At 48.4% G+C, this 21,096-nt stretch overlaps 7 protein-coding genes across 7 annotated transcripts; 3 read left to right on the top strand and 4 right to left on the bottom strand.

The window, feature by feature from the left end:
- Positions 1-776: 776 nt before the first annotated feature.
- Positions 777-1,745, top strand: SODALDRAFT_196585 (hypothetical protein). Its single transcript, XM_028607174.1, has one exon. The coding sequence runs from the start codon at positions 859-861 to the stop codon at positions 1,561-1,563; it is 705 nt and encodes a 234-aa protein (XP_028465234.1). The 5' UTR covers positions 777-858; the 3' UTR covers positions 1,564-1,745.
- A 227-nt stretch (positions 1,746-1,972) lies between these two features.
- Positions 1,973-3,738, top strand: SODALDRAFT_334526 (FMN-linked oxidoreductase). Its single transcript, XM_028612238.1, has 5 exons — positions 1,973-2,101; positions 2,173-2,251; positions 2,334-2,436; positions 2,496-2,820; positions 2,902-3,738. The coding sequence occupies exons 1-5, from the start codon at positions 2,058-2,060 to the stop codon at positions 3,635-3,637; spliced, it is 1,287 nt and encodes a 428-aa protein (XP_028465233.1). The 5' UTR covers positions 1,973-2,057; the 3' UTR covers positions 3,638-3,738.
- Positions 3,739-3,984: 246 nt separating this feature from the next.
- Positions 3,985-5,313, bottom strand: SODALDRAFT_297604 (succinate dehydrogenase iron-sulfur protein precursor). The gene is made up of 3 exons (XM_028608827.1): positions 4,819-5,313; positions 4,545-4,696; positions 3,985-4,461 (listed from the first exon to the last, which is right to left on the bottom strand). The coding sequence occupies exons 1-3, from the start codon at positions 5,168-5,170 to the stop codon at positions 4,141-4,143; spliced, it is 825 nt and encodes a 274-aa protein (XP_028465232.1). The 5' UTR covers positions 5,171-5,313; the 3' UTR covers positions 3,985-4,140.
- An 815-nt stretch (positions 5,314-6,128) lies between these two features.
- On the bottom strand, positions 6,129-6,376 carry SODALDRAFT_361136 (hypothetical protein; the record flags this gene model as incomplete). The annotated part of the gene is made up of 2 exons (XM_028614337.1): positions 6,129-6,235; positions 6,301-6,376. 2 exons carry the CDS (start codon positions 6,374-6,376, stop codon positions 6,129-6,131), a joined length of 183 nt encoding a protein of 60 aa, XP_028465231.1.
- A 187-nt stretch (positions 6,377-6,563) lies between these two features.
- On the top strand, positions 6,564-8,636 carry SODALDRAFT_196460 (protein serine/threonine phosphatase 2C). Its single transcript, XM_028607173.1, has 2 exons — positions 6,564-6,866; positions 6,951-8,636. Exons 1-2 carry the CDS (start codon positions 6,794-6,796, stop codon positions 8,168-8,170), a joined length of 1,293 nt encoding a protein of 430 aa, XP_028465230.1. The 5' UTR covers positions 6,564-6,793; the 3' UTR covers positions 8,171-8,636.
- A 419-nt stretch (positions 8,637-9,055) lies between these two features.
- Positions 9,056-10,447, bottom strand: SODALDRAFT_196418 (hypothetical protein). Its single transcript, XM_028607172.1, has 4 exons — positions 10,370-10,447; positions 9,803-10,089; positions 9,384-9,737; positions 9,056-9,318 (listed from the first exon to the last, which is right to left on the bottom strand). The coding sequence occupies exons 2-4, from the start codon at positions 10,005-10,007 to the stop codon at positions 9,185-9,187; spliced, it is 693 nt and encodes a 230-aa protein (XP_028465229.1). The 5' UTR covers positions 10,008-10,089; positions 10,370-10,447; the 3' UTR covers positions 9,056-9,184.
- A 505-nt stretch (positions 10,448-10,952) lies between these two features.
- Positions 10,953-13,017, bottom strand: SODALDRAFT_334521 (hypothetical protein). Its single transcript, XM_028612237.1, has 2 exons — positions 12,420-13,017; positions 10,953-12,241 (listed from the first exon to the last, which is right to left on the bottom strand). Exons 1-2 carry the CDS (start codon positions 12,963-12,965, stop codon positions 11,447-11,449), a joined length of 1,341 nt encoding a protein of 446 aa, XP_028465228.1. The 5' UTR covers positions 12,966-13,017; the 3' UTR covers positions 10,953-11,446.
- Between the last annotated feature and the right edge of the window lie 8,079 nt (positions 13,018-21,096).

Raw genomic sequence — 21,096 nt, 5'->3', positions numbered from 1 at the left:
CTTTACGATATCAGGAAAGGGGGTGGCATGGAGCTCGGCAGCACCTTTACGAGCAAATTGATCTGCTAGGAACGCAAGGGGGGCAGCTTGGAACATGTCCTGGAGCACGGCGTTCGCGAGACAAAGATAGCGGGGAATAACAAGGTAGCGTCCAAGGGAAGGGAAGGCAACTCGTCTGTTGAATCCCTGGTTTACATTGCCTCTCACAATCGTTCAGAGGCTGACACCGAAGAGTGTGGAACAGATCCTTGGCAAAGGATGAGGAACATCATCTTCGATAATTGAGGTTTCTGTCGTTCTCTCCGTTTTGGGGGTAATGATGCGCTCGAAGTCGTGCATCTTCCTCTGTCTCCCGGGTAAAAGGGTCGGTGGCTGGGTTGCTTGTCGTAGGTGCTCTCTACCTTATTGTGTCCATATGGAGGATATCATGTTATCGTCCTCGCAGAAGGGCTAGAGGAATTTCAATGCGTCATTAGGTACTTCGTGCAAACTGCCTCGAAACTTTTGCACATTACCCTCCACGCGGGGCGGCGCCTGGGGCGCTGGCCGTGGTGCTCTTGTTTCCAGCCATTTCCCGCTTGGGTTGCGCTTGAGACTTTGATAATTCTTCTCAGATGGCCTGAAGTCTAACTTGAACTACGGATACGAAGTACTGAGTGTGTCATAGAGAGGGAGAAAGGGGGAGAGTCACGCCCCCAGAGATTCATTCACCAGGGGCATTGGATAGCTTATACCTGCGTCCGGGGCCCTGAAGTTCTGCTTCTTCCTTCCTCAAGAATCCCTTCAACAGACCATTCAAGTTCTCGCTGTCTAAAGAAGAACAAGCTCCTTATTCGCCGCTTGATATTTCGACGTTCAATGCTGGGGAAGTGTCACCGAGATGCTGTTCGGACGAGTCTTGGTCCTTACGCTAGGTTTCGGCCTACACACTGCATCCCCGGAGGTCCCGAAATGCACACCGTGAGTCTCTATCTATTTTCTCCGCTTACCCTGCTGCATTTTAGACTACGGAAAGGCTCAAAATTCTGTGCCCGCAGGTGTTCTTCTACCTCGCATCCAGACCTGAAACCGACTCCCCCTCCTTGCACCACCCGTACTACCGTGACGTCCCTGGTTATAATAACAACAACAATAACAACAACAGCAGCAACGACAACAACAGCAGCAGCAGCAGGAGGAGCAACAGCAGCCAACAGTCACCGACACGAGTATTACCGAAAGTCCATGATGATCCCCAAACGCTCCGGGGGCGCATTCTGCAATGTTGTTCATTGCGGAAGGCATTGTACTCCCCAAGACGGTACCGGGACCTGCAATGTTACTCATTGCGAAAGGTGTTGTACATCAATCAAAACCCCTCCGGGCAATTCCGTATCCTGCGAGGATATCTGTTACCGAGAGCATTGTACAGCAACAACCACCAAACCCACCGAACTCGACGCTTTTTTTTGCCGAAGGGATTGGACAACAATCAAACCCCCCCCCCCAGGCGATTCCGCATCATGCGATGGTAATTGCTGCCCATCACAACGTCACACCGGCCGTATCAAAGTTAGCGATTAAATATGCGGCGAGTATGTCGAGGCTTTCTCTTTTGCAACTTGAGCACAGTCGCCGGACCAACTGCCGGATACGGGTTTGGGATGAGCTTTGAACGGGCGGGTAAAGGATGTCTATATGTGCCAGATGCTTTCAAGCTTCGGGTATCGCGGCAACGTCGAGTAGATCGTGCGTGTTCCTTGTGGCAAAGGCTTCTGACACGAAAATCTCATGAGCGAAGTTGCCTACTAGGGAGTAATTCCCTGGGTCGAGGACAAGAGCCAGGACCAATCCACTGGGACGTGGGTTCTCGATCGGGATTTCTCGGTGTAGCTCGGTGAGGCCCCGCCCCGCCCCCACTTTCACCGAAGACTCGCTCGCTCAGTCCTATGCCAATAACCTTGAAAACTATTATGCTTTTCTTATAGACTCGGTTTCTTTAAGATTAACGCAGTATGCATTATCTAGCAGGATACCTGCTCGTGCTTTACTAGTATCTGGTAAAGAAGAAGAAAGAAATGGATAACGGAGTTTGGGACGATGTTCTCTACCCTGATCTGCAGTATGTGCTGGTCCAACTCTGCACCCGGCTTCGTCGGACGAAAATCATATCCATACTCATATCAACTCCAGTCCCCTCAAAATATTCGACGCTGCGAGGCGTCAGGACCGATTCCTCTACGTGTCCGCCCCCATGGTGAGATACAGCAAAGTACGCATACCAAGCACCCTAGCTCTCGTTAAGTCCCTCGCCACTCGCTCACGGGGTTTCACTCAACAATTGTCTCGGTTAGCTTGCGTTCAGAAGGACCGTCTATGAGTATGGGACCGATATATGCTTCACTCCCATGATCCTGTCCAAGGAATTCAATCGGAGCCATTTTGCGAGAGATAGCGGTATGTTTTCTTGCTCCTTCCTGCCTCTTAGCCACGTTTCTGACCGAGAACCTCTCAAGACCTCACCTTATCAACACAAGGACCGCAGCCCCCGACTATCGTTCAATTCGGCGCCAATAGCCCAACAGAACTGACACGGTCATCGTCACTAGTAGCTCCCTATGTCAACGGCGTCGATCTGAACTGTGGATGTCCCCAGTCATGGGCTTGCGCCGAAACCATGGGAGCCGCGCTCATGGGCCGCCGGGAACTCGTAAGAGACATGGTCGTCGAGACCCGGGAGAGGCTGGCAAGGGATGGCTGGGCCGTCGACAAAGAAAAAGACATGGAGAACCCCAAGGGACGTAGCATTAGTGTAAAGATTCGGGTTCATACGGATCTCCGGTAAGTTGAGTCGACCGGTCTTCGTTCCTGGGCCTCCTTTCCACCACTCGGAACGGCAACGGCGACTGACAAGCCATCAAGGAGAACGATGGATTTTATAGACACCGTCATAGGTCATCCCCAGGACCGTCATATCGACTTCCTCACCATCCACCCTCGGACGCGGACCACCCCCTCCAGCGCACCTATCTTCGGCGAGTCTCTCGCCATACTCGTCGAGAAATACGGCGACACCCTCCCCATCCTTCTCTCGGGGGACGTCTTCTCTCTTGCGTCCTTACCCCTTTCACCCCTCCTGTCTAGAAATGCCGCGAGCCCTACCATTACAACATCCGCAGATCCCTCGCGCGACTTGAACCCCGCGTCACAAGAAAACGGCAGCGCCTTGTACCAATCCCCACAAACCACCTCGCCCTCAATACACTTTAAACCGAGCACGACCAAGCTCGCCGGGCTCATGTCGGCCCGCGGCATCCTCGCCAACCCGGCCCTCTACGCCGGCCACGAATCCTGTCCCTGGTCCGCAGTCGAATCCTTCCTCCGCCACGCCGCCCGCGCCCCGCTCCACCTCAAGCTCATCGTGCACCACCTCAACGACATGTGCGGGCCGGGCATGGGCCCCGACAAGCATTCACTGCTGTCCAAGGCCGAGCGTATACAGCTCAACTCGCTCACTAACATGGTCGATGTCATCGATTTCATGGATGACATGATCGAGCGGAAGACGGGGCGCGTGGGTGGGGTAGCGAGAGCGGAGGGAGAAGGGGTAGAGAGGTTGGTGTCGAGGACACCAGTGGATGAGGAGGCATCGCGATAGTGGGGTGTGTGATCTTCCGCGTTGGTCCTTTTGGACGTGGCGAGCAATGTTTTAGACACACACCTGCCAATACAATAAAATGATGCGTCTATTATCTCGCCCATCCTTGTCTCCGTGGCTACGGGCCGCACCTTCGACAAATCCGTTCTTAGTTCGTATGACACGCGCCTTGCTCGTGAGGGCGGTCCGGGAACCCGGGGTAACAGTATAAGAAAATTTGTATTGCAAGTTCGTGGCCTGAACTCCGTCCATGCCTGTAAAGTACACTTTACCTTGACGCAGTTTCGAGAATCTACAGCAATCCAGGAAAATCGGAATGACCGCCCTTCGTCGGCATCCCATTTTTGCCAACTACAGGTTCTCCCGTCAAATGTTATTCCACTAGCCTCCACAGTTTTTTTTTCCATCCTTCTTTCGCTCCAGTTCTTACGGGAAGTCTGTTCGCCGCCCAACCCTCTTCCAATACCTGTACACAATCGATCCCTCTACCCCTCAGCCAGTGTTTAGAAAGACATCTGCTTCTTGATTTCCGCGATGGCAAGGCCGGGGTTCAGACCCTTAGGGCACGCCCTGGTGCAGTTGAGGATGGTATGGCACCGGTACAGGCTCATGGAGTTGTCGAGGGCCTGCTTCCGCACGGCCGTGCGCTCGTCGCGCGAGTCGGCCAGCCAGCGGTAGGACTGGAGAAGGATGGCGGGACCGAGGTACTCCTCCGAGTTCCACCAGTACGAGGGGCAGGATGTCGAGCAGCAGGCGCACAGAATGCACTCATAGAGGCCGTCAAGCTTTCTGCGATCGGCCTTGGTTTGACGATATTCCTTACCCTGTTCTACTGTCAGCGGGACCACCAAAGAAGAAGAAGGCCCTGATGTCTGAAGAGATGACTTTGGGGGGTGTGGGGACGTACGTCGGGGGACGGGGTGTCTCTCTGCAGGTAGGGCTTGATGGACTTGTATTGCTTGTAGAAGAGGGTGAGATCCGGCACCAGATCCTTGACGACGTAGGTATGCGGGAGGGGGTAGATCTTCGTCTCAGAGGCGTCCTCGGTATTGATACGGCCTGAAGAGATTGTCAGTCCCATGTACTACTGGAACATGCAGTCCAAGGATCGAGCAAGAGGTGTCCTCTTCCAGGCGAGATGGGCCTCGCAAGGAGCCCCAATAGAGTGGAGTGCGACTTACAGAGGCAAGCAAGGGTGTTCTGTCCATTGATGTTCATGGCACAGCTGCCGCAAATGCCCTCTCGGCAACTCCGCCTGAAGGTCAGGGTCGGGTCGAGCTCGTTCTTGATCCGGATCAGCGCATCGAGAATCATGGGTCCGGTTTTATTGAGATCCAAGGTGTAGGACTGCATGCGCGGCTTCTCGGTGGGTGTGTCGGGGTTCCAGCGGTAGACTTGGAAGGTCTTCATGCGCGGCTTCTCTGACGGGGTGTCGCTGACAGAAGCCATGGAGCGAACGAACATGGCAGGGCGGAAGGCGGGCTTGATAGCCGAGCCAAGGGCTCTGGCTGAGGTAGAGCGGAGAGCGGCCATGATGGCGAACGAAGACTCGGGGGTTGTCTGATGAGAGATCCGTGTGCGGGGCCAAAGTTAGGAATGCGAGAGGAATTCAGGCAGGGTAAGATGACCAAAGCCGCGTATTGAATGAAGCTGATCGCAATCCGCTCGGGCGTCAAACACGGCTGTTCTTTTGTTTCTGTGCCCGTTCAAGGTGAAATTGCGGGTGGCGGCAACACAAGTCAGTTCGTGACAAGTGAAGACATCATGGAAGTTTTGGCTTCCCCTTCGGTCCTCGGCTATTGCGAGCAGTCGAAGCGGGTCGACCAATCAACGGCGATGCATTTTCAACCCTCTCGCTGCGCGGGAAGGGACGACTTGGAAGGCTTTGGATCCACTTAATGCTATCGGAACAAGCAGCACGTGATGGTTCGGGAATACATATTCCGGATCCTGGACTGTTTGTGTGCTGATTACTTAATCACATTATGTGTGTTCGGAGAGATTGGATTCGTAGGTACGGAGTATTACACGAGAATGGGAGCCTCCCCATGCGAAAGAAAGAAAGAAACATTATTCTCGTTGAAATCCAACATGATCGGCACCTATGAATTCATATCGTTGCGTAGGTACATTTAGTTTGTGAGGCCCATGGCCAGCCAGCCGGACCTGACAAACTGGTTATGACTGTACGTCGTAGTTCATGGCCGTGCAGTACCTTGCCTTATGTTCATTAAAACACCATCGAGTAAGATATGCTTTAGCACGGGGCGGTAGAAATTCGGACTTGCCCACAAAGCCGGAGTCAACTACTTGCTCATCGAGGCTCTTCCCAGTAAACAGGTTCAGTCACATCTAGTCACGCTAAAAGCGAAATCGCCGCGTCCCGGAGCAGGCTGCCGCTGTTCGGACCAACCTTGTAGGCGGCCAGCATTTCACAAGGGCACTTACGCCACCTTGCCCACTAGTGTACACTACAAGGATTCCTCGTTTCTCAGGGCAGACATAAAACTGCCGTGTTCGGGGGCAAAGGCGTGGCGACTATGCGAAGGGCAAGGCTCGCGGAAAGGAGCAATCTGTCCAGTGACTCTAGTGTGCTTCCTGACAGGTCGACAGAATGATACACGGCGATTGGATTGGCAAGCCTAACGGCGGAGCAGATGCACCAAGCAGAATAAGAAGCGAGGTTGATGTTGCACCGCAGACGACCGAGTAGGTACACGTGTAGATGCGACGGCTCATATCACACAGATACCTAAGGTAGGTACCTAACAGGGCACTTGAATTCCACGTGACAGAAACGTAGGGGACTTCTTAAGGCCCCACTACTACATTACGGTACGTCCTTATACCACCCTGAAATTTAAGGTACCTTATTAGGTACCGACGGAGTAATTATGTGGTGGTTGTTGTAAGCATCTCGAGTTTCCTTTGAAAGAAGTTTAACTCAGTACCAAAACCCACCCACCCATGTTTTTGTTGTTGGAGTGGTGATTTGCGACTGTCAATATTCGATATCTGACTCGGGAGTAATGGCTACAGACTCCAAGGCTTGAATTTGCTCCTTCATCACTTTTTGGTACACTTTCCTTTCGACATGCCGAGGGGCAAGGTACGAGACTTTCAGAAACCACGACACATTGTACCATACTCAGAGCAATGGCTGCAACGCTGATCGCATCTCGTCACCAACTGCCATCACTCTCGTCCATCCGTCCTCTCTATAGATTAGGTAGGAATACATACATATACATCAAGACGTTGGTTTCTTAATTGAGCAATCTGGACTAACCAAAGCCCGTTTACTTAGCTCTAGGCCGCACTCGCCCCTATCCCTCTCGCATGGCGATCGACCCGCCCCCCTTCCGTCCCGACAGACGCTCCTTTTCGACAGCAAGCTCCTTGAATTCACCCACTGGCTCGAGTGGCCCCTTTACCTTCCACGTAGCCGCCTCCTTCACGGGGAAAGACCGCCGCTTCGACCCGACCACCCACGTCTTCCACTTCGACTCCCACAACCGCTTCCCACAAACAAAGGGCAGCAAGTCGGCTCGCCCGGACAGTGGCCATGACGCCTTCTTTGTCAGCCCCGTAGGCACCACCAACGCCGTGGCCCTAGGCGTTGCCGACGGCGTCGGAGGCTGGGTCGATTCCGGCGTCGACCCTGCAGACTTTGCCCACGGCCTCTGCGAGTACATCTCCACCGCCGCCTCCGAACACGAGAGCGAGAACCCCGACGCCGCCGAAACCGCGACCCCTCTCCCGCCGTCGGCCCGCAACCTCTTGCAGGTCGGTTATCAGCGCGTCTGCGAAGACCGCACCATCCGCGCCGGCGGCAGCACCGCCTGCGTCGCCGTCGCCGCCCCAGACGGAACCCTCGACGTCGCCAACCTCGGCGACTCCGGCTTCCTCCAGCTGCGTCTCGGCGCCGTCCACGCCTCCTCGGAACCGCAGACCCACGCCTTCAACACCCCCTTCCAGCTCTCCGTCGTACCACCCTCCGTCGCCGCCCGCATGGCCGCCTTCGGCGGCGCCCAGCTCAGCGACTTCCCCCGGGACGCCGACGTCTCCCACCATCAGCTTCGCCACGGCGACGTTCTCGTCTTTGCCAGCGACGGCGTGTGGGACAACCTCTTCGACCAAGATGTCCTTCGCATCACTCGCCGGGTCATGACGTCTTCGGGAGCCTGGGTCACCACGCCCTCTGACAGCGAGGGGCAAGCCGTGGCAGAAGACAACAAGGGCGGCATTCGCGTCATCGATGATTTGCGCCCCCTAACGGCGACGCAAGAACAACGCTCGGCTTCCTCGCCTTCTAGGGTACCTGTCAGCCTACAGAGCGTCCTCGCGACCGAGATCACCGCCGCGGCCAAAGCCGCGAGCATCAACTCCAAACGGGATGGTCCTTTCGCCAAGGAGGTCCAAAAGTGGTATCCCCACGAAAACTGGCGTGGCGGCAAGGTGGATGACGTTGTCGTCGTCGTCGCCGTCGTATCGGACGAGTCGAGGGCCGGCAGGCCGAAGAGTAAACTTTGAGCGACGAAGACCAACAACGTGCTTGCACGCAAAATAGTTTACCTGATAACCCAGGTACAACCCAGTCGTGGATGTGGCTCCGTGTGTTCGCTTCAGTCTATCTACAACATTCTAGCATGATGCATGCGTCCTTTTATGGGCACTGGTGGGTGATATATGTACCGGGCGCAGGATCAAGACCGAGAAAAAAGGAAGCGGGTTATACATCTGTGTGCATACCATATATTAGACGGGGAGTGGATGAGCTACATTGCTCCAGGATCACACTTGGTAGGGTCGGGGGACATGCGGTTGGCATAGCAGCGGAGTGTACTGACTACCTTACTAGACGTTTTGGTCGGGTAGGTTCATGAATGAAGTGCAGTGTAATTCACAAATTCGGTTAGGCGGTTCTTAGCAAAGTTCGCAACCTCTTTGGTCATATCTGATTCGAAATAATTAGAGTTACGCCGCCAGGGCTTGCTTTGGCTGGTAACCCTGGCGCAAACATGTACGAAGTTAGTTTGCTTTCTGTTGATAAGGAGCATGGATGACTCCAACGGCTGACGACAGTTCGATGCTTCTCACGGATCGGAAACTACACAATGCCCGCCCCTTTGTATCCCCCCATGTGGAAATGCTCCGTGGCATCGGGTCTCCCCATACCCGAGACATGCAGACACCCGCGGAACCACTGCGCTTGCCTCGTACGTGTTGCAGAACGAACGGGCAAGCGGCCCCTTACGATTTTCTTACGATTTTTCCCGTGAGCAAGTGAGCAGAGAGCGATCCCAATCAACAAAAATATTCCGGTCGCATGAGAACTAATTATGCTAAGCACGTGCATGAACCGCAAGTGCCCTGATACAATGGGTAAAAACAAGCATTCCCCATAATACCTCATCATGTTCGAGGTCGTACGGCAAAACGACCCCCAATCTCGTTCCGTACCACGTGCCTCCCGTGTTTAACATGTCCATGAACCAAGTGGTAAGACCATGACCCACCTCCGGCACAACGTTAAAGTGGCAGAAATTACTGGAAGTAGAGCAGGGCGGCAACGGTGAGGCCAAGGAGGGCAAGAGGGCTGCCCAGGCGACCGGCCTTGCTGCCGGGGACCTCAACGTCGTCGGACTCAGTAGGCGCAGCATCATCGGACTCGGTGGCGCCTGTGACGGTATCAGTATCAATAACACGTAGTCAGCAAACAAGGATGGGAGGGGATAGAACATACTGGCCAATTCCGACGCTGACGAGCTGGCCGACTCAGAAGCAGAGGAGACTGCCGAGCTAATGGCAGAAGAGACAGCGCTGGAAATCTCAGAGGCCTCAGAGCTAGCAGCCGAAGACTCGGCCTCGGAGGTGGTGGACGGAGCAGCCGTGGTCAGGTCGGAGGGAGTAACCGTAGGTTCGGCGGACGTAGGTTCGGCAGACGGGGTCGCGGTGACGGCGGAATCATCGCCATCAAGGGGGAACTGAACACTGTAGTTGACTTCACCCGTTGCCTCATCCTCGATCTGGAAGTTGTACGTGTTGTCCGCAATGTCCTCAGGGACAAGCCAGGTGAAGGAATCGCCAGTCGCGCCCTCTGTAGCGACTTGGTTAGCATGGCAAGTGGAGGGAAACCTCGGCATTGACATCGGCTAAGCATACCAGCAAGGACCTCGACGGTCTGAAGGTTGTCCGAAGGGCCGGTCTGAAGGCGGATGGTGACAGGACCATCGTTGCCAGCCCACTCTAGGGTGAACTCCTCGCCAGGGACGAGGTCAAATTCTGAGTTGGTGATGATAAAGTCTCCATTCTGGGCCTGGACGAAGGCAACGAGGCCAGCGAGAGTTGCAATACTGACGATTCTCATGGTGTCGTTTGTGTTCGGGACTGGAAGTCGATTATCGAAATGGGGGATTATGAGGACAGACGAGAACTAGGGACGCTTAACTCTGTGAGATTAGCAAGTGAATGGACACGCCCTGAACTAGGTTGTTGAAACAAAAGGAGGGGAGGTCGGAGCAGCAAAGAGTGGGAGAAAGATCGTGGGAAGAAAAGAAATGCCCTGGGAAGAAAGACCACCGAAAACAAATACAACACGCGTATGCATGTGGTGGATGAGATGAAGAACAAGAAAGCGAGGCAGACTTTAATGTAATAATTCTGAGCGGCGCCAGGAGCGGCGCGACGGAGGGAGGGGGGGTTAGAGCATTGTTTGGCATGCAGACTTACATCAGATGTTGGCTGGTGGAACGCGGCGGACGATCGATATGGGGATGGATACTGTAATCCGGAAGTATTAGGGGTACGCGTAGTTTTGGCTTGTTGATGTTGTTGTGAGAAATCAAAGACGACTTGAACAACAAGATGCACGGTGCGCAGAAGAACGAAAGTATTTAAAGCGAGAGACGATGAGTTTGACGACGAGCTGGGTGGACAACGAGGGGAAGGCTTGACTGAGCTGACGACTGTCACAACTGCTGGTGAGGAAGGAAGATCAAGAGAGGGCAAGCGAGAGCGGACCCGATGTGGAAAGACGGGACCTTAAGAAAAGGGAGGTGAGATAGGCGCTGCCTGTTCATCCATGGGCCCTGGAGAGCCAGCCTTGGCTAGAACCAGTTAGGAAGTAATTACCTCGTAATTTAAGCCTCCCCGCTCCCCCCAGGCATTAAATCGTAAATGAACGAGGTGGAAGGAACTGCACTCGACGGGAAATGAGCATCGTCCACCATAAGGCCACCACCGTGACTGCCCCTGGTCAAACTTGCAGGCATGATCTCCACGTCCCCGATCCCCCATCCTTCACCAGCCACACCAGCCAATGAACCCCGGACAAATCAGCAAGTACATACATGTACGAATAATACCTGTTCGCAACAGCAGAGGTACGTTGTACGTTGTACATGCGGTATTCAATCCGTAGAAGAGTTTGTGGTAGGTGTTTGAAATCCGATTCATGATACGCGAACGTGGTTCGTTACATTGTTCAGCAGTGCCACTTTCCCCTGACCCAACCGTCCACATCCACCGTGTTCAGGAAGCATCCCAACCTCTAGAGGAGGTACCTGACTAACCATATTTTTTTCGTGGCGTGTAAGGTGGGTGCTGAATCGTGGGTAACAGTGGGTACTGGGTATCACAGGTACCCTGGAGTCTGGCCCATTCCATTGAATGATGAAAGCCACGGAAGAAAACCACCTTCGTCAATTTCGTCAGGTTCGTGACGAGTGAAAAGTTGGGGGACGGGATAAGAAAAAAAAAGAAAAAAAAGGGAAGGGAAAAAGAGAGCAAAGGACAACAGCAATCCAATCACAAGACACAACGCACAACGCCTCGTCGAACGCCCTCCGCCTCTTCTCTTAATTGGGTCACTGTCGCCCCTTTGTCCCTCGCTTTGTCAATAAAGTCGTCGAGTGACCCGCCGACACCGAAGTACATTCTTTTGGCCCCAACCAAGGCCTGGCACTCGACCTGGCATCCCTCTTGTGGCGACGACCGTTCCCTGGAAAGAATGGCAAAGACCGTTTCAGTGAATGCTTCAAGGGCGAATGGCGAGTAAATCGTCTCGGCGCCCAGTACCAAGGTGTCGTGGCGCTCATTCCGAGTCGGATCCGAATTGGCGTTCACATTCCCATTCCCATTCCCATTCCCATTCCTGGCCTCGCCCTCATTGTCATTTTCGCGCTCTTTCACACTGTCCTGACTCGCACCTTCCCTGTCTCGGTCGCTGTCATGTGGGCTGGTGCTGAGGCTCAGTCCGTAGATGAGATTCACCAACTCGGCCGACCAGCCCCCCGAGACGAAGTCCAACGAGATGTTGGACGCGACCAGGAAGTCCCGGAAGGCTGCGAGCACCTCAGGCGTCAGCTCGAGTTCCCCCTCGAGGTCGAATGCTCCCTGGAGCGCTGTGCAGCCGCGTGACTGATGAGCGAGAGCCCAGGCGAGAACGAAGTTTGGCAAGGTCACCAACTGCAACACCGTCGGGTTGTAGTCGGCGAGGACTAGGGACAACGGGGGTTGGGGACCAGTCGCGTCCGACTCGAATTGGGCTTCCATAGCCCATCGAAAAATGGCTAGCGAAGGCAGCGCCGTACCGCATCCAAGCTGTTCAACCGGTCGACCTCCCGGGGCTGCTTGTCAGTTGATCAACCTTCTCTTTATGGTTTTTTTTTTCTTGTCTCTTCTTCGTTCAACCTCAAATCACAAGGGCCGCAAAAGGGGTTTCTTGTTTTTGGCGTTCCAATGGCACTGGAGAGAAAAGGTCCAAGGAGGGAGGTCGTACCTCGATCACACGAAGCGGCCGTCGCCGCGCCTCGTTCATGTGCCTATCGGCGCCCAGTACCTTGACAAGATCCACGCTGCTCTCCCAACTCTTGAAGCCCCCTTCGTAAACACCCGTCTTGATGTCGTGGGCACCGAGTCCTTCGGGACCCTCACTCCCCTCGCCATCCTCGGTTTCGACCTCGGCCATCAGCTGAATTCTGACATCCCACAACTCTCTCCGTGGTAGGTCAATGGTGCGCCCATCGTCCAAAGTTACGTCCAGGAGGCTATACGCGATTTTGGACGGCAGCTGCTGAAAGAGGTCCCGCAAGGCATGTCGCGCGGGGGTTAACTGGGGCTTTCCGGCGACGGGGAATGCACTGGCTGTGGCCGGTTGTTGCTGCTGCTGCTGCTGCTGCTGCTGCTGCTGCTGGGCTTGGGCGCTTGCAGGCTCTGACAAGGTGTGCTTCTCAACTTTCGAGGCCAAGCTGGTGACTTCTTCATTCGACCCTTGATCTTCTTCTATGTCGTCGCCTCCAAAGGAAAATGAGAACGATGATGCCATTTTCCAAAGAAAAATATTTACTCAAAATTCGCTTGAGCCTGTGTTGAACGTGGGGTTTCTCGTTGGAGGGATTCACTTGTTCTACGATGTGCGAAGTGGGGTATTCTTCCACTGGCCTGTGGAGTTGACGGAGACAATGACCAATTGGATCGCGGTACTTTTACGAATTGGGTCTCTGCTTCGGTGCCACGGTATACAACGTATCTGTGGCTTGTATCTTCCTGAACGACGCGACGAGACGAGACGGGAGACAGGCTTCTTTTTCTATGAAGTCTTGGGAATCGCGTTTCTCATGCGGATGCCGTATGGTTCCCCGGCTTACCACTCGTCTTAGGTCTGACGTTTTATTTCGCGGCTGCCCATGACGCCAATGGATTGACGGTGCTCTGGTACGGCCTATCAGCCTTTAACTGGGTGGCTCCTCTTATTTCACGCTTCAAGCAGGAAGAGGGGAGCAACTTATTAAATTGACAGGAGCGTGCTTACAGGGAGCGTTGATTCAGGAAATGTATGATTGTATTATCCATAAAAGAGAAAGAAAAAGGGGGCGGGTATACGTGTCCTAAATATATCTACCACCTTCTAAACGAGGATAGTGTTACGGCTAACAGGCCTAATATGCACTAGCACGAGGGATGCACTGGTATGCAACGTACCAGGACGCAACCAGAGGATGACTCAGGATAATATCACGTGTTAAGTCACGTGATGGATAACCAAGGAAGATAGACTAGCACGCCCGGCGCTAGTATAAGGAACACACTAGTATAGACGGATCACTAGGATCACTAACGATCACTTAGCTAAGGAAGTGATCTAGTGTGATCCCAGGCCAAGGGATCACCAGGGCGTTCGTGATCTCGTGGATATATATACTAGAGTATTCTAGGCCTTACTTCTATTAGAGAATAAGGCATCGATTAATCTAAGTCTTTACCTAGACTATTATTCTACGCTTAAACCTACCTTATAAAGAAGACGCCTAGTCTTTACGACGTAACTACGACTAGATTACTAGGAACAATAGTTACTACTCTTTAGTTAATATCCTCTTCTTATTTTAAACTAAAACCTTAACGCTAGTCCCTTATCGTCCGCTATACTATAAAGGACCGGAAGCCGTTATAATATTTTAATCGATCCTATTCGGTAAGTAGACCTTAACACCTAATAAGTAGTACTCTCTTAATAAAAGGTAATATATCGAATAACGCTAATACCACGGGTAATACTACTAGTAACACTAGAATAATAGCCACCACGGCCGCCGACCTAATATAAGCTATACGTAATTAAATTACGTAACTCCACTAAGAGAACCAGTAACTCCGAGCTTAGATTAAGGCACCACGTCCTAGTAACCTAAGGTATATATACCTAGAGCCACCTAAGTACGATAGGACTCGGGGATAGCTATAAGGCTTCCTAACCTATCTCCGGGGGTATTTCTTATTCTATAAGGACACCCTTAACACGGAGGAGGCGAAAGTTCTCTACGCTATAGCACTCCTCACGGGAGACGCCTATAGGTGGTTTAAGCCTATCCACAGGGACTATCTAGAGTACCTTAACGATCCTACTAAGAGGGAGGATAATACTACGGCTATTTTTAGCGATTTCGAGGTTTTCGCTTAGCGACTCGGCGGTATCTTTAGGTAACCCAATAAGAAGAGGGTCGCTGCCTAATAACTTAAAAAGCTTTAATAGACTAAGTCGGTAGCCGACTATACCGCTAAGTTCTAATAGATCGCCTTAAAGCTTAACTATAATAATAAACCCCTTATAGACTAATACTATTATAGGCTTAAAGATAAAGTTAAGGATAAGCTATATAAACTTAACCGCCCGGAAGATTTTAGCACGTTTATAGCTATAGCTATTCGGATCGATAACCGATAATTTAAACGACGAATAAAGAAACGCTAGAACTTAAATACCACGATATATATTACTTACTATAGGAGGAACTAAGCTAATACTAGCAGGAAGTAGCTATACCCACGCTAATTTAGGAGCACCTCGTATAGATACTATAATAGTCCTATAAAGCTCGATAATATTAACCGATAAAATAATTAGCAGGGCAGGAAAGATATAAGTAAAGTTAAATACTATAATTACGATAAAATAGGCTACTTCGCGCGTAATTACTAATAGTCTAAGAGAGAATAATTATAATAATAGGCTAATACGATTAGAAGAAAGAAACCCTAGAAGGAAATTAACGCTGTTAGACATCTAGAAATTTATAGGGACGAAATACTACACGCTAACCTCTATTAAATAACCTGCTACGATAACTATTATCTAGTATACTAATTAGAGAAGGATAGAGCTAGATATTACCCTAAAAGACCCTAGAAGATACTCGTTATGGTATTTAGTAACGAGTACGATAACGACTATAGCCTTAAAGTCCCTGACTAGGATAACGATAGACTAGCTTTATAAATTACCGTGGAAATTCTTTAGGAACGCGGATAGATAAAGGAAGAAGCTAAAAGATAGAAGCAGATCTTAGAGATCTAGAAGAAATAGGAAGTCTATACGAATACTAGCAGTAAAGGCTTTAGCGCCCTCCAGGAAGTAGGACTCACTCCCGAAGAGAAATACTAGCTTAAGAAAGAGGATTATATATGTTACGTATAGGAGGAAATCGCTAAGCTCGAAGAGTAAGATTAGGAAACGGGGTCTGATAGGATCCCGGATAATAACACGAACTTCTAGTATTAACCTATAGAAGTAGCCGACCTAATCGAGGAGGAAACTATTTAGCTATAGATACTCGACTAGCTCGCGGAAGAACCCCTTAGATAAACCTATTAAGTCCGTTTTACTAAACTTAGCTTAAATAACGCCTATTACGGAGCACCCACGGTGTTACGACGGCTTCCGGTCCTTTATAGTATAGCGGACGATAGGGGACTAGCATCGGGGTTTTAGTTTAAAATAAGAAGAGGATATTAACTAAAGAGTAGTAACTATCGTTCGTAGTGTCTGGTCGTAGTTACGTCGTAAAGACTAGACGTCTTCTTCATAAGCTAGAGTCGAGCGTAGACTAATAGTCTAGGTAAAGACTTAGATTAATCGATGTCTTATTCTCTAGTAGAAGTAAGACCTAGGATACTCTGGTATATATATATATTTCCGGTGTCTGGATCGATGCTTTTCCACTATGATTCTTTCGGGATTATAGGCTATCCTGGATAATCCCTTCGGATTATAGGGATTATCTGTCGAGTCCCTTGATCTGGTGGTCACGTGTCTGCGCACGTGACCCGCGTTCCTCCTAATTCAGCTTACCCTCCGTGCCATAATGATATTCATACTTAAGACCCAGGGTCCCGTAGTAGGCCCGGGCCGGGCCTTATCTTACTAGCCGTGATATTACCTCCCTCCTTCTAGGTTACTATCCTAGTATCTATAAGTACGTGTTCCCCGCTCTTTCGCCCGTTCCTCGTTTTTCTTCTTTACTAACCGTCCTTCCACTATATCAGGTCGCGTTAATAAATCTTCCTCGCGTTACCTAAAGACCGAAAGGCGTAACGTTCTTTTATAACTTCTCCTCCAGAACCCTTCCGCTATAGATCGTCCTTATTCTTTCTGCTCTAAAAAGAAATTATCGTGCGCGACTTCGTCCGACTCCTCCCGCTACCTCGGCTGCGTTAAAAGCAATCAGCCCCGTTACGACGCTAAGGGGCTAACCCCTTAATAACTTCGTAAAATCGGGGATAATTATTCGAAAGTGGAGGCGGAACTCAAAGCCGCCGAGGATGAGCTTATATAGTTGATGGCGAAGGTTTAACGTTTAAGAAAACAGAAAAAGTTATGGTTTAAGAAGATAATACGGGCGGTTTCCCGAGGTATCGATAGTGTGGAGGAACTAGAGCGTGTGGAGAAGGAAAAGGCCGATCGGGAGCGCGAGCGGTCCTCTAGCGGTTATCCTTCTTCTTCGTCCTCTAAGCACCTTCCTAACGGTTTTATAGATAATTAGGATACTATATACCCGGATATAGTTCTATCTCCTTCGGTGCTTACGGAGTTTAGCGTGGTGTAAGGTATAGGAGTGTTTAGTTCTGGGTCCTAATAGCGCCCTATCGGTACTATTTTAGGAGTTACTTATAATTAATCAGGTTTTCTTTAGGTTTCTATATATTATCGCCGTAGTCGTAGTTTTTCTATTTTATAAAATATTCGGTGCCGTCTAGCGTCTCTTAGTAATCGAGGATTTATTCTGCTTTATACACGTCGCTAGTATTAACTATAATCGTGTCTTATATTATTTTTACGTTTTTTAGTGCTAGTTTAAGTAGTGAAATATAGAAATTATTATATATCCTTATTATCGGAGGTAGTAATAGAATATAGTTTATATCTAACTTTTTCTCTAGGATTTTAAATAGTCCTAATTCTTTAAAATCTAATTTATCGCTTAGTCGTTATATCTTAATGTTTTTACGAATAAGGTAGACGTGGTCCCCCTTTAAAAGGGTTAGTCCCTTAATCCTTGATTAATTCGCGTACCTGCTTATTCGTGTTCTGACTATCTCTAGGTCGGTTCGTAGTTCTTCGTGTAGTTTTTTTATACTTTTAACTGTTTTTATTACTCTTAGTGCGTCTAGTCCTTCTAAAGGTTTTCTAAATGCTATCGGTGTGTATCCGTAATTTACTTCGAACGGTGTTTTCTTTGTTAACTCGTTTAACGAGCTATTATATGCAAACTATATAAGTGGCAGGTATTACACCTAATTATCTTATTCGTACCTTATATAGTATCGTAGGTACTATTCTAGGACTTGGTTTATGATTTCGGTTTATCCGTCCGTTATAGGGTAAAACGCTATCGAATACTTATATTTCGTTCCTAGCTAGCTTATAACTGCTTTCCAGAAGTTACTAGTAAAGAGCTTATCTCTGTCCGTGATGATTTCGTTCGGTGCGCCGTGATCCCTGATTAGGCGGTCGATAAAGATACTTACTAGTTCTTCTACTATAGTGTTTTTAATATATAGAATATAAAGAGTGTATTTCGTGAATCGGTCGATAATTATGAATATGCTATCGTAGGCGATTCCTGTTACTGGATCTTTAGATACTAGAAATCCTATCACGAAGTCTATTATAATTGACTTCTATAGTCCGTTTACTACTAGTAGTGGTTTTAATAGTCCGTAAAGTTTATATCGGCTGCTCTTTACTTTCTGGCAAATATCGCAGTTACGAACGAAGTCCCTGACTCGTTCTTTGGTTCCTATATAGCCGTATTATTAGCGTAATCGGTAGTATGTTTTATAAATTCCTTAATATCTATGTATCGGCGAGGCGTATGCTTCTTTAAATATAGTATCCGTTATCCGATTAATGCTATTTACCTCTTTATCCTTTAGAGTAAGAGCTTCTCCTTCCTATTAGAGTATAGCTTATAGTTTAGGTGATTCGTTAGGTGTCCCTAATCGGCTGAGTGCGTCTGCGCGACTATTTTCGCTCCCTTTTATATACTAAATATAGAAATTAAATTCGGCTAGGAATTCTGTCTATTGGATCTATCGTTTATTAAGAACCTTAGTAGTGGTGAATTACGCGAGGTTCTTATAATCCGTGTAGACCTATACTGGGTATCTTATCCCTGATAGATACGGTCTCTATTCTTTAAAGGCTTCGATAATAGCTATTAGCTCTTTATCGGGGATCTGATAGTTAAGTTCTAGTCTACTAAGTTTCTTAGATATAAAGGCTATAGGGTGTAGTCTTCCTTTTACGTCACGCTATCCGAGTTATACTCCTAGAGCCTAGTCGGATACGTCTATTTCGAGTTCGTATTCTTTATCGGGGTCTAGTATTACTAAGATAGGTTCGCTAGTAACCCTTCCTTTAAGAGCTTAGAATACTTCTTCTATTCTTTCGTTCTATTCGAAGTCGAGTCCTTTTTTAGTTACTTTAGTTAAGGGGATAGTAATCTTACTATAGTCCTTAATAAATCGTTAATAGTAGTTTATAAGTCCGAGAAAGGACTAAATATCGCGAATATTCTAGGGTCATAGCCACTTAAAGACGTATTAGACTTTCGCCTTATCTATACAGATCTTATTAGGTTATATCGTATAACCTAAAAAGTTAACTTCTTACGTGTAGAATTAAACTTTTTCTGGTTCGACTAATAGGTCGGTGTCTTATAGAAGTTATAGGACCGTGTAAACGTGTTATCGGTGTTCTTCGAGTGTCTTAGAGAAGATTAGGATATTATCTAGGTATACTATAACGAAGTGGTCTAGATACTTCCTTAGGATATCGTTAATAAGTCTTTAGAACGATACCGGCGTATTTATTAGTCTAAAAGGTATAATAAGGTACTCGAAATATCCTTACTTCGTCCGAAACGATATCTTTTACTCTTCTCCTTCCTTAATCCTAATTAAGTTATAGGCTCCTTTTAAGTCAAGTGCCGTAAACTATTACGCTCTAACTAACTAATCTCGTATTTCTAAGATAAAAGGTAATAGGTAGCGGTTCTTAATAGTTATATCATTAAGTTATCGATAATTAATATATAGTCGTAGTTTATCGTTTTTCTTTAGTATAAATAGGATTGGGTATCCTACCGGTAACTATAATACTCTAATATAGCCTTTTACTAGTATCTCTTCGAGATATTCTTCTAAGGCATCTAATTCCTTCTAGTTTAGCCCGTAAATTAGGAAGAATTTTAGGTATATCTTTTCCTTTAGGGGTATCTCGTGATTATAGTATCGGTGTTTCGGTAATCCGGTTCCTAGATTTTCGGTAAATAGTTTTCCGTATTTACGGTATTCTAGCAATACCTTAGCGAGTCTATTATGATTGCTTATTACTAGTCCTTTTTCTGCTTAGACGATCTAGTAGATTCCTTTAATAATATTAGTTACGCGTTAGTACTTATACCGTCGCTGCTATCTTAAAGTCTTTCGTACTTCCTTCGCCTTAGTCCCTGACTTCTGGCGGCTATCTGAGTCTCCCTAAGGCTCCTTTATCGGTAAGTCTTTCTGCTATTTTCGACGGATATCGGGATCGGGTAAGGTTTCCTTTATAGTCTCCTACTTACTCTTTAATCGCTACCGGAGCTAGCTAAGCTTCTAGTCTATATCGGGATTCTATTCGTTAAACTATAGTTCGCTAAGGATAATATCCTTATAACCTATATCGTATACATCGAACTTTATTATTCTAGTCTTATTCTGGATTTTAACCTAAAGGTGTATAGTCTCCTGGTTAATAATAACTTCTTCGTGGGACTAGTTCTTTCCCGTATACAGAGTAACCTTATACTCCTTTTCTAGGTGTTTTCTAACCCAGGGAATAGAGAACTTTCTCACGGCTACCGGTAAGATAAAGTTTCCCGCTACGCCTATATCTAATAGTGCGTTTATCTTATATTTATTAAGTCGTATTCTAATATAATAATGCCCTATACTACTACGTATTATAGAGTATATCTATTAAGTGCCTCTCGTATACTCCTAGCGATAGTATACTCCTAGTTTTTTACCCGTTTAGCTCGGTATTCGAGGGATATTTCCTTATCTAAGAACCCGTACTAGACTAAGAGCTATTCTATCTATCGTAGGCGCTTATCGAGGGTCTAAAAGCGTGACTCCTAAGCTCCTTAGTCTTATTCTAGTTATCGGATTTTCTTAGAAGCGTATACTACGCAGCTAGTAGTATTATATTTATCTAACCGGTACCCGTAGCAGTTATGCCTAGGTGGTTAATCGTCTAATCCTCGTAGGCTTATTATTAGGTCGGTAAGAGTATCTTGGTTTTCCTAAACGCGGTGAGGTCGCTAACGTGTAGTTTACTACTATTCCCCGCTAATATTCGTGGGTATCCTACGGTAAGCGTTATCGAAGTTAAGTTTAGTGAAACGAACTTAGTAGGTCTATCTAAGGGGTTCTTCTATAAGCTAGTCGAGTATCCGTAGCTAGATAGTTTCCTCCTTAATTAGGTTAGCTGCTTCTATAGGTTAATACTAGAAGTTCGTGTTATTATCCGGGGTTCTATCGGACTCTATTTCCTAATCTTACTCTTCGAGTTTAGCGATTCTCCCTCGGGTATAATCTCCTTCCTTCTAGATTTCTAAGATCTACTTCTGCCTCTT

Source organism: Sodiomyces alkalinus (assembly GCF_003711515.1).
Source record: "Sodiomyces alkalinus F11 unplaced genomic scaffold SODALscaffold_7, whole genome shotgun sequence".
In the NCBI taxonomy this organism is placed as follows: Eukaryota; Fungi; Ascomycota; class Sordariomycetes; order Glomerellales; family Plectosphaerellaceae; genus Sodiomyces; species Sodiomyces alkalinus.
This window is presented reverse-complemented; position numbering and strand designations above follow the sequence as displayed.